Below are 17,004 nucleotides of genomic sequence, written 5' to 3'. Positions count from 1 at the left end.
TATAACAAAAATAAATAAACTATATATAGCTTTATAGCATCAGCTGAAGTAATTTAGCTTCCAGATTTCTGTGATATGGTCAAATAAGCTAGCAACAAATAAATAGATAAATAAATAAATAAATAAAATATATATATATATGGCTTAAAATATTTATGGCTTAATAGTTAGTCCCCAATCATCAGCTGAAGTAGTTTATTTAGAAGTAGCTTGCTACTTTGCTACGGTTAATTAAGCAATATATAAATAACAGAAATACATCATAACGCTATATATATATATATAGAGACATTTAGCAAGAATTAGCTTTTCAAATTGATTTGCATAAATAAATTAATAAATAAATAAAGCTATATATGACTTTCTAGCATCAGCTCAGGTAGTTTAGTTTGAACTAGCTGTGCAGATATTTATATTTTTTATGTCTTAGACATGAACAGTGTGTGCAAAAGAGGACACGCCGGCAACGAGCAGCAACTTCTCTTAAATTACTTTAATTTCTTGTGTACACTAAAAGAAAATTTACACACTTAAAGTTTTCTGTCAAAAAGAGCCCGGACATGCTCGTTTCAACCTGGGGTGGGTGGGAGATGGGGGCCAGGGGGGTGGGGGGCTTTCATCATTTTTTTTATTTTTATTTTTTTTTATTCGTCATCTTCATCATTGTCATCGTCTTCGTTGTCTTTTTACATTTTCCATAGTCTCACTGTACACAGTCAGAAGCCACAGTCAACTATGTCGTTAAGTAGTACTTCCATTATATCTTTACAAATGTGCAAAATTCCTCACGGAGAGACGGACAGAGAGCGGCGCGCAGTGGCAGAACCCAAGACAAAGAGGAAAAGGATAAAAGGAACCCAAAATAAGAAAAACAAACAAACAAACAAACAAACAAACAAAAAATGATATTTTACAACAGCCTCCAAATGAGTCAGCTTCTGGACAGCATTCCCCACAATGCCTAGCGTGGCCTACGTTAGCAATGCGCAAACGAAGGGGAAAAGCGCTGGCCAGAAAGTTCTGCTCGGACGTCCCGCTGCGTAAAACTAAGCGACTTCGATAACAGGATGGAAGAAAAACTGCCACAGATATAAACGCATGTATTGGTCCCTTATTTGCTAAGTAGTTCAAGTCAACCGCGATTTACTTCCTCAACGATTCCTTCATCAAATGGATTATCACATTACAGTCCAGAGTCAGTGGTTTCAACTTTTAAAAAGCATCCCTCCATGTTTAAAACAAACAAAAACAACAACAACAACAACAACAATAATAAACAGCAGGATACAGACAGCAGCTACGCGTTAAAAAAAGCAGCCGCCGCTTTGCTAGTCGTAGATGGGTTTCATCTATGAGGCTTTAGCGAAGGAGTAAGCGCTGCGTACATCAACATTTATTAACCCGAACTGAAGGACAAAGAAAAAGAAGAAGAAAAAAAAAAAAGACATAAAGCTAACTTACAATAACGAGTTAAAACTAAAGAAAAAAAAACTACGCAAAATTATCGTAATTATATTTAACCATTAAAAACTAAGGCCTTTTACACATATAATCAACAAAACTAATAATAATAAAATAATAATCATCATCACCCAGCAGAATTTTGCAGGCAGTATGGTTTCAAGTCATTATATTTATTATATAGAATATATTTATATATTTATATATATATATATATATACGTATATATACGCGTGACTGATTTCACTTCACTTTTTTGTGCCTTCGCTGAAGGACTTCTGAACCAGTGTTTCCTCATCAAAAAGATATTTAACACATATGCCCTCTCTCTCTCTCTCTCACACACACACACACACACACACACACACATTCAAAACACACCATAGCGAATCATAAAACAGCATTTTAAAGAAACCTATAAAGCGGGGAAATGAAATCAAAGCAAGAGAGAAGTCGTATCCCTGATTATGTACATATTCAGCCTCTAATATCAACAGAACTGGAGAATCCAGGAGTCTATAAATAAAAGGTTCGTCCGTCATTTGCCCGCGCTGCTCCGCCCTTCCACCCTCCTTCATTCTGCGCTCAAACGGCCACGGCAAAAGAAGAACAGAAGCAAAGGAAGACCGAAACATGGAAAACCAAGCGAAACAAGCAGACAGAAAAGAACCTGGAATAATAAAAGGACACAGAGAGAGTGAAGCGCTAGAGGAGTGGGTTTGGGGGGTGGAGGTGGTGGTGGGGGGGGGGGGTAGAGGGGAGGGGGCCGGAGGGATCAGTCCGGGACAGGAGAGGGGGATGAAGAGGAGGAGGAGAGAGGGAGAGGAGTGAGCGTGGAGGGAAACATCAGCACTTTGGCCTGCATGAAGGACAGGTCAGGCAGTCCGGCGATGACCCGACGAGCCTCTTCACTCAGGTTCTCCTCCTTTCGCACCTGCAGCTTCCTGTTCCAGAGAGAGAGCAAGAGAGAGAGAGATCATCAGTTTATGTTCATGCCATATTAGATGATGCCCTTGTCCACAGTGACTTGTCTTGCATACATGTATACATTATATACACTACATGTCCAAATGTTTGTGGACACCTTTTAAGCTGCACCCATTGCTGCCTAATGCCAGGCATGGGCTAAAGAGGGGTATATAAAGCCCCCCAGCAGCATTGAGCTCTGCTCTGTGGAATGATGGTACCCCATCCAATACTTTCGGATGGGATGTGTTTGGGGAGTTGGGAATGCTTTTTTTTTTTTTTTTTTGCTGAATGCAATCAAATCCTTACAGCAATGTTCCTCCAAAATCTATTAGAAAACTTCCTTCCTCTCTGGACTGTAGAGACAGTCCAACAAAAGCAAGAGAAACTCTTTTTAATACCATTGATTTCTGAAGAAACTATGAATGCACAGGTGTCCCAATACTTTTGTCCATATAGTGAATATAGTTTTTATTAAATGCAGGATTTTCTTGGTCACTTTTTATTTTAAGTCTAGCCTTAATCACAACCCATTTCTTCAGGAAAGTGGTTCTCAAACTGGTTCTCTGGAAACCCCCTCCCCCCAACACACAAAGTCCAGATATTTGCTGCGGCCCACCTCACAGCACTGAGGGACAGAGCCATAACGGGACTTTCTGTGAATCGGTTAGAGAACCAATGCTTAGGGTCGTGCTGCTGCTGCCCCCTGGTGTTTGATCAGTGGTAGTGCAGGGGGGTTTCTGACCTGGTGGAGGTGTTGGTTTTCTCCACTGTGGACATGAGCCGAGCGAAAGCGTCCGCAACCCTGCTGCCCCCACCGCTCACCTCCAGCTTAGCCTGGGTCAGCTCGTACAGCTCCGGGTCCACTCCTAGAGACACACACACACGCAGGTTCTCATTCACACTGCTTAACGTTCGGCAGCCGTCCGCAACTTTCACACAATGAAAAGCATGTTCTACAGCTACTGAAGACTCGGATCAATGGTTAAAAAGCCAAAAACAAAAGCCAACAAAGGCAAGAAAGAGAAAACGGCTAGAACTGGCACTCGCGGAGAGGAGCTTTCACGGGCTCATGAACTTTTGACCTCAGCTAACCTGGTATGGAGGTGGTGGAGCTGGAGGGCGACTCGTCCACCGGGCCAAAAAAATCCAGATTCAGCAGAGACGAGCCTCCACTCGCTTCAGAACGAGGAGCGAGAGAGATAGCGATGTATAGAGAGAGAAAGAAAGAGAGAGAGAGAGAGAGAGAGGGATGGTGGAGGAGTTAGGAGAAAAGAGAAGAAGAGAGACACAGACAGACAAACAGAGAGAGAGAGAGAGAGAGAGAGAGAGAAGAGGACTTTACACATGCAGGCTTTGGTTAGTAACATATAGGGTTGCAAAATTCCAGGAATTTTTAAAATTGGGAAATTTTCCATGAGAATTAACAGCTAATTGTGGGAATTATTAGGAATTAACAGGAATAAAATGGAAATATTCGCAGCTAAAGGTGAGAAACTTAAATACATTTGCTAGAAATATATTTACTGAAGCATAATCATGGCTAAAATTATTTTATGCCCATTAATTCCTGTTAATTCCCGTAATTTATTTGTATTGTTATGCCTATATGTCTGCTGTTGACACAACCCCCCCCCCCAAAAAAACAAAAAACAGTGCATTGATGATCATTCCTTTAAATTATCCAAATATTTCCTACTAGTTCCAATGAAATCCCATAAATTCCCCAAATTTTCCATGGAAAGTTTACATTTTGGAATATTTCCAAAGTTCCCATTGAAAGTTACCAGGGATTTAGTGGAAATTTATTGGTGGACCTCTTTGCAACCCTAGTAACACAGCACATCTATTAATGTCAGCAGTGTGAAGATCAAGTGTGTGTGTGTGTGTGTGTGTGTGTGTGTGTGTGTGTGTGTGTGTGTGTGTTACTGACAAACACTGAAAACAGCAGAGAGCTTAAAGATGAAGGTTAGAAGGTTACACGCAGTTCAGAAACTGACCAGTATGAACCAGTATGAACACGGAGATCAGCATTAAGGGGTTAAAATGCTGCTATGACGACGGCATATCTGGTGTATATGCCGTCTGTAAAAGGCTGTAAATGGTTGTAAAACTCAGGGGGATTCCCCTCAAAGTCCAGCAGGGAAGTGAAGACGGAGGAGGAGGAGGAAGAGAAAACTCACCGTCCAGAGGATTCGTAAGGCCACTGCTGCTCCAATCAAACTGCACTGGGGGGAGGGACTCCTGCAAGTGGGCGGGGCAAAGAACATGAAATGAACATAAGAAAATTTTCAGAATCAGAGCAGGTTACACGTACAAGGAATTTAGCTAGTCTAGGACACGTACAAATCTGTACTAGCACAGGTATGAAGCCTACATATCCAGATGCAGCCTGACTATTACATGCAGAAAGTGACCGATGAACATCTGTACAGCTGTGCAAATCACCACAGTGCAAATGAGCAACATGTATGTTAGGCAGCAGGACTGTGTTGCAGTTTAACGCTCAGTTCAGCTATAGATTAGGTTTATAGACTGGGGTGTGAGTGTGTGGTGTGGTTGAGGAGCGCTACAGCTCTGTGGCATACAGCTGCTTCTCATCTAAAGTCCAGGAAATCAGGTCTGGACCTTATCCAGAACTGCCCTTTCATACATGTAGCACACAGCTGGAGATTTTCCAGGTCAGAGGCACGGCAGGCAGGTCGCAAAAAGGACGCTGCAGCAATATAGGATCTTGGTTTTGCATGACCCGGAACGTTGTACTAGGGGACTGTCCAGGGGGGTAATGTGCAGTACAATCGAGAGTAACTGTCTCTACTGTCCAGGGCGGAAGGCTTTCTACTAGGTTTTGGAGGATAATTGCTGTGAGGATTTAACTGACTGCAATCTGAGTGCAAAAAAAAAAAAGAAAAAAAGAAAAAGTGTCCACAAACATTTGGACACGGCTGTGCTGTGCTATGAGAAGTACGCACCTGCACCGTGTCGGCAGGGCAGGTGTTCATATCTGCGGAGACAGAGGGAGACTGTGCTATGGAGGCGATCATCTCGGCTGCTGAGACGGGCTTCACCGGCTCTTTCATGGGTTCCAGCATTCCCTGCAGAGAGAGAGAGAGAGAGAGAGGGAGAGAGAGAGAGAGAGAGAGAGGGAGAGAGAGAGCACGCGAGAGTGCGAGAGTGCATGAGTGAGACACAGAACAGCACACCGATGAGTCGAATGAGCGATCATATCTAGGCCAAATTCTCACCAGGCTGGCGGCGTACATGGGCACGATCACCGGCTGCTTCTTCTGACCCGTGAACAACTGAGAGAGAGAGAGAGACAAAGGCAGAGTAGAGAGATATTATGACAGCAGTTATAAGAGTGAGATAGAGAGACATTATATATATAAAATAAAAATAACAGCGAGAAAGTGCGAGAGCAAGAAAGATAGTGAGCGAGAGAAAGAGACAGAGTCAGAAAGAGTAGCGAGAGAGCGATTGTGAGAGTCGAAAAGAGTGAGCAAGAGAAAGGCAGGCAAGAAACAGAAAGAGAGCAGCGCGAGAGAAATTATGACGACAGAGCAAGAATGCAAGAGAGTGAGGGCACGCGAGGGATTGGGCGCGAAAGCAAGAGCAAGCAAGCGCACAAGCGAGAGTGCAAGAAAGAAATGAAAGCATGTAAATAAGTGAGAGTGCACAAGCGAGAGTGCAAGAGAAAGCAGAGAAAGAATGAGAGAATGAGCGTGAAAACAATTAAGAGTGAAAGCATGTGAGAGAGCAAGTGAGTGCAACAGCAAGAGTGAAAGAAAGGATGAGAGAGCGAGAGAGAGAGCGAGGGAGCGAGAGAGAGAGAGAGAGCGAGGGAGCGAGAGAGGGAGCGAGAGAGAGGGAGCGAGAGAGAGAGAGCGAGAGAGAGAGAGCGAGAGAGGGAGAGCGAGAGAGGGAGAGAGAGAGGGAGCGAGAGAGAGAGAGCGAGAGAGGGAGAGAGAGAGGGAGCGAGAGAGGGAGAGAGAGAGAGAGAGCGAGAGAGAGAGAGCGAGAGAGAGAGAGCGAGAGAGGGAGAGAGAGAGGGAGCGAGAGAGAGAGAGCGAGAGAGGGAGAGAGAGAGGGAGCGAGAGAGGGAGAGGGAGCGAGAGAGAGAGAGAGGGAGCGAGAGAGAGAGAGAGAGAGAGCGAGAGAGGGAGCGAGAGGGAGAGCGAGAGGGAGAGCGAGAGGGAGAGCGAGAGGGAGAGAGAGGGAGCGAGAGAGAGAGAGCGAGAGAGGGAGCGAGAGAGAGAGAGGGAGCGAGAGAGAGAGAGGGAGCGAGAGAGAGAGAGGGAGCGAGAGAGAGAGAGCGAGAGAGAGGGAGAGAGAGGGTGAGAGAGAGAGAGAGGGAGAGAGAGAGAGAGAGAGGGAGCGAGAGCGAGAGAGCAAGAGAGGGAGAGCAAGAGGGGGAGCGAGAGAGGGAGAGAGAGCGAGAGAGGGAGAGAGAGCGAGAGAGGGAGAGCGAGAGCGAGAGAGGGAGAGCGAGAGCGAGAGAGGGAGAGAGGGAGAGAGAGCGAGAGAGAGAGCGAGAGCGAGAGGGAGCGAGAGGGAGAGCGAGAGGGAGCGAGAGGGAGAGCGAGAGAGGGAGCGAGAGAGGGAGCGAGAGAGGGAGCGAGAGAGGGAGTGAGAGGGAGAGCGAGAGAGGGAGCGAGAGAGGGAGCGAGAGAGGGAGCGAGAGAGAGCGAGCGAGAGAGAGAGCGAGAGAGTTACACCCACAAACACTCCAAATGTGGGAGACAGACAGACTTTTGGCTACTGAGGGTCAAAATCGGTTCATGATAACTAGCCTCCTGGCTGCCAGACGGAGACGAGGCCACTGAGGGTCCGGTCTCTCACTAAAACCAACTCACTATGTTTCTCGTGTCGATCCCCAAGGAGCACAGCAGTGTTTTGTTGCTATGGGAACCGCCCCACTGATGTCGGAGGCCGAAGGCGTTGTGGATGTCCTGCAGCTGCCGCCACACATCCTGCAGCCCTCTACACGGCAGACACGAGACCACAGAGAGAGAGAGAGAGAGAGAGAGAGAGAGAGAGAGAGAGAGAGAGAGAGAGAGAATGAGGCAGCCAATCAGAACAGAGGTCATTTACATACATTCTAAAGGCACATTAACAGCAAAAACAGCCGGTTTACTTCTAAGGGACAAACCAATGTTGGAAAATGGTCAGAGGTCCACAAGAAAACACAGGACATGGGTAACTAGGACAAGTGGAGACACTGCCCCCTGCTGGTGGTGAAGAGCAATAACGAGATTCCTGTCTGATGCAAAGAGGCAGGGAGTTTATAAACGATAGGGAGGCGGAGGCGTGTTTCCTACCCGCTGGCTGGTGCTCGATATCCCCCCTCCTTTTCTGATTGGTCTGAAGGCTCGAGGAAAGCTCTGAGTGGAGGAACCTCCTCCCCGAACGGAGGAACAGAAGCCTCAGGGAAACTGACCAGGAAAAGCTTCTCCAGACGGGTGACCAGAGAGGCCTGCAGGAGAACAGACAGTGAGAAAGAGACACTTTAATGTCTTTATATGACATTATTATTATTATTATTAATAATAATCCATTATTGTTTGGATAATATGAGAGAGAGAGAGAGACTCGCCACCAAATATGTGGCAACATGTCTCTGCCTCAGGGACAGTGAGTAACTAATGTACCCCACCCATCCCCAAAAAACCCCACCCACTTCCTATTACTCAACTGTAAATAGACAGATATACATACACTAAATGGACAAAAGTATTGGGACACCTGCTCTTTTTTAAAAACACAGTATATCCTCTCTCTCTCTCTCTCGCTCGCTCTCTCAGAATTTGATTGAGTAGCATTAGTGGAACAGGATGTTGGATGATGATGATCACCACCCCACCTCATCATCCCCAACTCTGCAGCTCATCCCAAAAGTACTGGATGGAGCTCCACCACCCATCATTCCAGAGAACACAGCTCCACAGCTTCTCAATGCTGGGGGGGGGCTTTATTTACACCCCTCTAGCCCATTATTGCCAGGCGCAAATAAGTTCATGTTTATCATGTTAGTCCTATTCTATTGGCAGAGCTTCTCTACAGAGACTAGACAAGCCGTGAAGAGTGTAGGCGCAACTTCTAAGGAGCTAAATGGGTGTCCAGAAATATTTGGACATAGTGTTTATGCGCCCAAAGAAGATCACTGGGACTGGCTACTTTCACTACTAGTCAAACTACGACCTGCGAAGACTGCTGACTCTGCGGCGACATTGACAAATCGCTAAGTCTACCTAGTCCTCATGAATCCAGGCCTGAACGCTGAACTCCTGCAAACACTTCAGCAGGATGTAGGCCTTTCAGTCAGCCTGCTTAGACTCTCATTAGATCTTCTACAGATCTTTACAAAGACCAGAGCTCAGAGCACGAGTTTTGCATCTGCCTCATCAGCGTGCTGCGGTGAGTGGGTGGACAGACCTGTCTGGCTGCATTCCTGAAAGCTAAAAATGAAAATTCCTGCCCGGGTCAGATTTCCTGTAGGGGTCTACGCCAGCCTGGAGATCCATGCTGCAGTAAAAACACCCTTACAACCATGGAGACAAAAAAAACATCACATCACATACTGTTAGGCTGTCTTTCCTGCTGTCCTCACTGCTGCCACCAGAGGGCGCAGTGACCGGCTGCGAGACTTCGACGTGCTTTTCCGAAAACGCAGAGTCCTGGTCTTCGCCAAATGCTGCCCAGGATTCCCCTGCTTCCGGATTCGAATCTTGCTCGTTGAACGCCTGCCATCCGTCGCTTTCTACAGGAGCCGAAGCGAAGTCCGCAAAACTGTCGCTGCCAGGAAATTCGGACGCTACACACTTCGGCCCGTCCTCATTTTCTCGCTCCGCCTTGGGTGCGTCTTGAGGAGCATCGAAATCACCAAACTCACCCTCCTCTGCGTAAGTGGTTTCTCGAGTGGCTCGGGAAGCCGATTCCAAAGGCGCACCCTGCTGGTCGAAATCAGCAAAGCCAGCACCGCCGAAGTCGCCGAAGTCGCCAAAGTCCTCGCCGTCGTCATCGTCGTCCTCTGCCAGCTGGCTGTGGTCGGCGGGAGTGGCCGTCTCTTCCTGGAGCGGAGGAGAAGGAACGGACCCCGTCGTGCTGAAATCTCCGAATTCCTCCAGCGCATCCGTCGACAGCGGTCGGCCGAAAGAGGTCTCCGTTTCCGTCTCGGTTTCCGTGTCGTTCCCAGACCCCTTCTCTTCCGTAGGCTCACTGCTGCTACCCCTCTCGTCTTCCGAGACAGGAGACACCCTGCTGTTCACCTTGTCCTTGACTTCCAAGCCGTTCTGCACTACACCGTTTTGAGCCAACGGTGGCTCTGTGCTAACCTGCCCAGCGAGTTCATTAGAGTTCAGATGCGTGCGGTCAGTTTCCAAATCCCTTTGCTCGTAACTAGCGCCTGCATGGAAACCCCAGTCTCCATTGCTAAGGCCATCAGAAGCCTCCTCAGTCAACGCTAGTGAGGAAAACCCTGTAACACAAGCGTCCTCGTCATTGTCCACCGCTATGCTGCTACCTATGCTAGTCCCTTGCGCTCCGTCGCTCTGCGGCTGTTTAACGTGGTCCTCTGCTGGTCGCTCCCCATGATTTGAATGCTCCCAGTTTGCTCCACCACTGGAAATGTCAGCATTTGAAAAAGCGGAGAAATCCGCAAAATCGTCGTCGCCGTCATCGTCACTGGGGACGGCGTCAGGACTGTAATCCACAGAGGGACTCCCTGCTCCCCTGTGTTTGTGGCACGAGGGAGGCGTCGTTCCCTCTGTGCCAAAAGTTGCAAAACCATTCGTCAGGGTTTCAACCCCTCCGTTACAGTCAACAGCATCACTACCAGTCCAGTCGTTCCCGGAAACCGAGTCCGAATAGTTTGTGTGAGCTCCGCGAGGATGCTCCGCCACCTTCTTGATCTCCTCCACGCTAAATGTCCTACAAGCTGGACCATCTCCCTGGCCACTGCTCGGAATCCCGCCGTTGGACTTGGCGGTCCCCGCAGGTCCGTGCAGTCCGACGATCCGTCCGTTCGTGATCAGCTCCGGAGGCGAAGTGGCGTTTAAGGCCTGCAACTGATCAAACGAGGTCGGCGTGTCGAACTCCGTAAAGCTGACGCTGTTGGGGACGCCGGTGAAGTCGCTGAACTCGTCGTCCTCCTCCTCGGCGCCGTCCTCCATGGGAGGAGGGGAGGAGGAATACATGCGGATCACGTCCGGCTCCATGGGGACAACGATAGAATCGTGCGGCCGAGGCTTCACACCTGGGAAAGGACACACTGATTAGAGAAGACAATCTGAATTAGCAAAAGCTAACAAAGCTAGTTCCCTACAATCAATAAAATACCTGGCCTTGGACTACACTCCAAATTGGGAAGTGGAATAGAAGGAATAGTTTGACCCCACCCAAAAAAAACAAACAAAAAAACACTGTGATTGTTCACCGACCCCAGACGCAGCCAATTAACCGAGTCCTACTTCTTTAGTTTAGAAAAGAAGATGCTAGGCTAATGGTGCTAACAATCACTGGACTTAGACTGTCACCAATCTCATCTCGGGAAATACACGCCCAAAAAATGCCTCTTAAAACACATCAAAATCAAAATCTTGAACTGCCTGACCCAGACAAATCAACGAACGTCAATCTGAACGACTGAGTAACTGGAAACACTGACCAGCACCATCATTCTGAATAAGATCCACTCATACAGTTCTCCTACACCGTGCATTTCTCTAGCTTTTCAGCGGTTTTCAACGCAAGTTACTCGAGATTTTAAGGGTGTATTTACATAGATGTTATTGGTGACAATCTAAGCCCAGTGTTTGTTAGCAACATTAGCCTAGCATCTTCCAAATGAAACTAAAGAAGCACTCGTGAGAGATCAGACATGTCTTGGCTGGTCGGCAGCTTTTGAGGTCAGTGCTGGAACAGGTTTACGTAATAGTATTCTACTATTCTGAGCTTACAGATGTGCTCTGTATTCTTTTTACTGGTTAAAAAGGGAAGCTAGAAACCGCTCTGGACTACGAAACGAAGTGGCCAAGACTTGCGACACATTAACATATGCACCATCAGGTAGTTATTCATCTCTAGGTCAGCCGTGACTGTTTACACCTTATTTCCTCATGTCTCAGTTAACCTTCCAGCGCACGACATCGCTCTCCATTCTCCCCCAAACGCGATTCTAGAGAAACGGGCTTGTTAACAGCGGCTTGGGCAATTAACTGCACATTCACCCCATGAAAGAGCCTATTCGCCAAGTCTCGCCTCGATCTGGAGCTCAAATTGAATCCGCCGAACTTCTTAAGTCCTAGTAAAGGCAGATGGATTGTTTTCGGATGGACAGTAATGAAGTGATAACGTGTTAAGAGGCCTGACTTAAGAGCTAAAGGCTATATTACTGGATTCCAGTCCAGAACAGACCTACCCCCCCCCTCCCCCTCTGAAGAGCCAGAGCCAAACAAAACAAGGAACTCCCGAGGACGCTTGTTGATTCTGCAAGCGCTGACTCCAGCCGGACAACCTTGACCCGAAACACTGCCATTTCCAGAACCAGCTCTGAACGGGCCTTAAAAGGTGACTTAAAAGGCCATGGTTTTGCTTTGAAATCAGTGTTTTTGTGATGTCACAAAGATCAACACATCAAAAATACACCACCCTGTTACGCCTAGAGCAGTTTAGTTTGACATAATATATATACACATTACATAAAGGCAGCCAATCAGAACACAGCTCTGTCTTAAAGGCACAGTAACTTTTTAAAAGGGTCTGATTAAAGGACCTATAAAACATCAGCGTGTAAAGAAATTAGTTTAGGGTGGGTTCAGCGTGGGTCAGCGGTCTAATGTGCTGCCAGTATGGCCCAGGGTCGCAGGTTCGAATCCTGAGCCATCCCGCTTTGCCATCAGCGGCAGGAGTCAGAGGGAGCACAACCGGTCCTGCTCAGATAACACCACTAACTGTCAGTGAGCTTTCACACCATGTGGGAGGCTGGGGTTCGATTTCCCGGTCTGACTTGGGCACGTCCTTGGGCAAGACTCCTAACACTGCACTGGCTCACCTCGGTAATACAAGTTACCCTGTAAGTCACTCTGGAGAGAAGCGTCAGCTAAATGCTAAGGGGCCAATCAGAACAGAGCTCAGTCTTAAAGGTACAGTAACACTTTACCAAACATCATGAACATCACAGGTGGATCTCAGAGGGGGTAAGGGTAACTCAGCACTACGACCGGAGAAACCTGACTGCAGACACTGAATATTAACAGTTATATTACGTTATTAGACTGGCTGAAGATAGACAAACAAATAAATTAACATAAATATCCAGAGAAACCAATAAATTGAGAGATCTCCACAGAGCAGTTCACTGTAGGTGCTCTGCAGAACACAGGGGTTGATTCAGGTCACCAAGGTTGAGCCTGTAGAGTAGTAGTGCTAAAAGTAGCCGATATGTTAGAAAGGAGGTGACTGGAGCCTTTTTAAACCTCGCTCATGACGACACTGATGAAAGGTCATTCTCTCTTTTAATGAATGTTAAAGCCAGGTGTTTCAGTACACTACTCACTACACTACTACTTCAGTGGCTGTTCAGATCGGAGGCTGAAAGCCAGTGGTAGGCCTATGATTTTTATTTATGGCCTATGATTTTATATATATATATATATATATGTGTGTGTGTGTATACATGTATATATGTAACAATTTTATCACAAATATATATATATATATATATATATACACACACACACATATACACACTTTTCACGATACACAATATTTATTACGATACATTTAATTACAGACTAAAAACATCAGTATCAACTGATTCTTATAATCTACTCTTCAGATCCTCTCCTGTACTGAATACAGTGATTTATACACCACATCCGCTGCTCTTCATCTAATGAACCCAGTCTAATTACACTGTTAGTAATAAACCCTGCAGCTGATCAGTGTTCATTAAGCACTAACAGTTTCCTCCATATGCTTAGAAAAGATAACACCATAACAAAATTTATCACAATATATATATACACACATATTATATTATGGCATAATTAATTGGGTAAGACGTAAACAAAGTCATTCAGAGTGAGTTTGGGAGTGAAACGCAACCGAGTCCGAGTTGCCCACAGTGGTGGTGAATGACGCCAGACGCCTGAAGAGTTTCATGCTTCTCTAAAAGCTCCCTCACACAAAGTTCTTACACCAAACGAATGTGATGTACGAACTCTCTGACGCCTCACAGCTTTAAGACTTAGCCCACCTAGTTTCTTTCACATCCACTCATGGCGGAGGGATACATACATACACAAACTGGGGAGAAACATGGTGGCGGTAGCTTCACTGGTGGGTTTGGATAGTAAACAAAAAGGTTTCCTATCAAACCGAACCCTACTCTGAACGACTGTCTAACATAATAATGAACTAAATTAAAATGAATAACCCTGGGTTAATTCCTGTGTTATCTGTTAGAATATAAAATTAATTTTTCAGACCATTTCAGCCACACAACACACTCAAATATCACATACATCAATGTCTAACAAATACGAACCGTAACAAATGCGGTTATACGTATTTACTTTCCTAAACTGTGCTTATCAGTGTGTTTGGCTCTCCCATCACCTCCGCTGACCCCTAGAGCTTCATCAGCGGTCAGTTTCCGACCACAAAACCGCTGTTGGAGGGAGACAGCTCTTGGCTGGTGGTCCAACCAGACCTTACCTTATAATTGAATCCTCATCTTCACAGTATTACCATCTATTCCCAGGCTCATTACAGGATATCTACAGGACCCCTGGGCTTCTTGGGTGTCTTGGGTGCGAATTTAATATTTAAGTAGTTTTTAATATTACAGACGTGCTGACGTATTCAGACTTTGGGTGGGTGTTCCCTTCAGCATTCACTACAGAAATTACTCATGACGATTATATAGTCACCTATAGATTATAGAGGAGACACAGATTTTACTAAATTCACTGCATCGTTACTGTTATCCATATCGATATTATCGAGTTATCCATATTTTGCCACGATCTTTTGCCACGATTTCGAGAAAATCTTGGGTCTTAAACCTCCAAAGTCCATTCAGGGTGGAGGGATACACGCCGGGTGTTGAGTGGCAAAATAGTCCCTAAAGAAAAACACTTTTTTTTAAAATTATTTTACCATCATCAACATACCTAGAGGTGTTTAAATGGCTATTTCCTCTAGCATTCATCCAGTTTACTAGAATAAACAGAAGAAAAGTGAGCCAGAAATTAGATTATTATAAGAATATAGGAAATCGATATTATCGAGTTATCGATATTTTGCTACGATTTCGAGAAAATCTTGGGTCTTAAACCTCCAAAATCCATTCAGGGTGGAGGGATACACGCCGGGTGTTGAGTGGCAAAATAGTCCCTTTTTTTATTATTATTTTACCATCATCAACATACCTAGAGGTGTTTAAATGGCTCTTTAAATGGCTATTTCCTCTAGCATTCATCCAGTTTACTAGAATAAACAGAAGAAAAGTGAGTCAGAAATTAGATTATTATAAGAATATAGGAAATTAGGCTTAAGATAATTGCCTAATAACAACAACAGCAACAGCTCAGGTTACCATATGTTGCCCCTGTCCTGTCCTGTCCTGTCCTGTCAGCTGACTGAGACCTACCTACTTCCTCTACAGTACAGAGTAAAGCTAGATCAGTTATTTACACTAAAAAAATGATGATAAAGAAGATGATAAAGCCAGATCAGCTTAAATACAGACAGGTCAGAGACACTGCCTGTGAGTAGCTAGAGATAGCCAGTGCAGCCTGAAGGTGGAAGTTCAGCAGCTGAGCTGGGAGTCGGTTGCCATATTAATGTTAATATTACAAGAATAACCAGCCTTAAAGCGCCGTCATGCCTAAATGAAGCACGTTTAGGTGTTGTTAGACTTGTATGTGACTAATCCACACGGGGCAGGTGATAAATGAGAGGAGTAATTAGGGCAGAAGCCGCGCTGAGGACGGGCTGCACCTGTGTTTGCTAAAGCGGCCCAGCCCAGTTCAGCTGGGTTAGCTTAGCTTAGCTAGCTTAGCCGCCTAGCCGCTCTGTAGCTGGCTGGAACGACGCGAAAGGGGGACTAATGACACGTCCGACCGCCAAAAATATAAAACAGGCCCAGGACGTGAGACATGATGGGCTGACAGGTGAATCTAACGAGGCAGTCTTCTCGTTAGCACACGTTAGCACACGTTAGCCGTTAGCCGTTAGCTCAGGAGGAGTGGAGGAGTGGAGGAGGTTACCGCGGTGATCCGCAGCAGGTTCGCTCCCATCGCGGAGAGCAGACCAGGCCAGGCCCGAAGATCGTCCTCAGCGCGGGGGCAAGGCAGCAGCAGCAGTCCGGAGAAGCGCCGCGGTGTTCCCGGAGAAACACTGAGCGAGAGGAGGCGGTGTGAGCCCGGCTGAGGCTAATGCTAACGCTAAACTACACTCAGTGTGTACACACACACACACACACACTCTTACACACACACACACACACTCTCATACACACACACACTCACTCTGCACTGCCCTCTCCAGATCAGCACACAGCATGCAACTAGTGACGGAGCTCCAAGTCCATCACACACACACACACACACACTCTCATATATACACACACACACACACACACACACACACTAGAGGGGTATAACAAAGCCCCCCAGCATTAAGAAGCTGTGGAGCAGTGGAGGACTACCTGAGTTCTCTGGGATGATGGATGGTGGTGGAGCTCCATCCAGTACGTTTGGATGAGGTGGGATCATCGTCACTGCTCCAGCTCCAAAATCTAATAGAAAGCCTTCTTCTTCTCTGGACAGTAGAGACCGTCACTCCAACAGAAGCAGGGTTAGCCTGAATTGTGTGTATTACACTCTATTAGTCATGTAGTTTTATTGATTTGTAATATTTGTAATAACTGTATTATCAATTATTATATTATATATATATATATATGTTGTACCAAGAAGAAGCCAAAACTACAATAAATAAATAAATAAGACATACAAATCAAACAAATACTATAATATGAAAGACAATATAACATATAACACTGACTTTTATTTTAGCAGTCTAATTTTATTGAAAAGTAAGTATACTTTTTATTAGAATTGTAAATAATAATAATTTATTATTATTATTAATAATAATAATAATAATAAAATTAAAACAAAATAATGCTGCTAAATTGTATCTTAATTTTTTTATTTCCTATAAAGTTAAAATAAAGTTAAAATAAATTATTACACTGAGATGAGCAGTGGTCAGGGGGTATTCCTGCTTTGCACCCAGTGATCCTGGGAAGGGTCCGGACCTGCTGCAGCCCTGACCAGGATGAATCGGATAGGAGGATGGATCTATAAATAAACAAGATTTCTTTTATTGTTTTATATTATTTACTTTTATCTTTGTTCAGTTAAAATTTATTTTAATTGATTTTTCATCATTCCTAAATTATGTGTACTATAATTACATATATATATATATATATATATATATATATATATATATATACGTATGTATATGTGTATAATTATAGTATAAATAATTATTCATTAATTAATT

At 45.2% G+C, this 17,004-nt stretch overlaps 1 protein-coding gene across 2 annotated transcripts; it reads right to left on the bottom strand.

Annotated features, from left to right (window-relative positions):
* Positions 1-475: 475 nt before the first annotated feature.
* On the bottom strand, positions 476-16,010 carry aftpha (aftiphilin a). 2 transcript variants are annotated; one of them, XM_072657520.1, is made up of 10 exons: positions 15,699-16,010; positions 9,006-10,678; positions 7,746-7,900; positions 7,281-7,407; positions 5,673-5,729; positions 5,400-5,522; positions 4,611-4,671; positions 3,523-3,606; positions 3,173-3,296; positions 476-2,405 (listed from the first exon to the last, which is right to left on the bottom strand). In XM_072657520.1, the coding sequence occupies exons 2-10, from the start codon at positions 10,638-10,640 to the stop codon at positions 2,237-2,239; spliced, it is 2,535 nt and encodes an 844-aa protein (XP_072513621.1). In that variant the 5' UTR covers positions 10,641-10,678; positions 15,699-16,010; the 3' UTR covers positions 476-2,236. The 2 variants fall into 2 exon arrangements, with proteins under 2 accessions (XP_072513621.1, XP_072513622.1); XM_072657521.1 differs by lacking the exon at positions 3,523-3,606.
* Positions 16,011-17,004: the final 994 nt, after the last annotated feature.

The sequence above is a fragment of the Salminus brasiliensis genome, chromosome 15 (genome assembly GCF_030463535.1).
Source record: "Salminus brasiliensis chromosome 15, fSalBra1.hap2, whole genome shotgun sequence".
Classification (NCBI taxonomy): domain Eukaryota; kingdom Metazoa; phylum Chordata; class Actinopteri; order Characiformes; family Bryconidae; genus Salminus; species Salminus brasiliensis.
Note: the sequence above shows the minus strand (reverse complement) of the source record. Positions and strands in the feature narration are given on the sequence as shown.

Bases quoted from the DNA above. Each gene is read 5' to 3' on its own strand.
- aftpha (XM_072657520.1), bottom strand. From the start codon at position 10,640: ATGGAGCCGGACGTGATCCGCATGTATTCCTCCTCCCCTCCTCCCATG. The intron at 7,901-9,005 runs GTATGTGATGTG...GTTCTCCTGCAG, and splicing joins GCAGGAAAGACAGCCTAACA to GCCTCTCTGGTCACCCGTCT. The intron at 7,408-7,745 runs GTAGGAAACACG...TCTGCCGTGTAG, and splicing joins TATCGAGCACCAGCCAGCGG to AGGGCTGCAGGATGTGTGGC.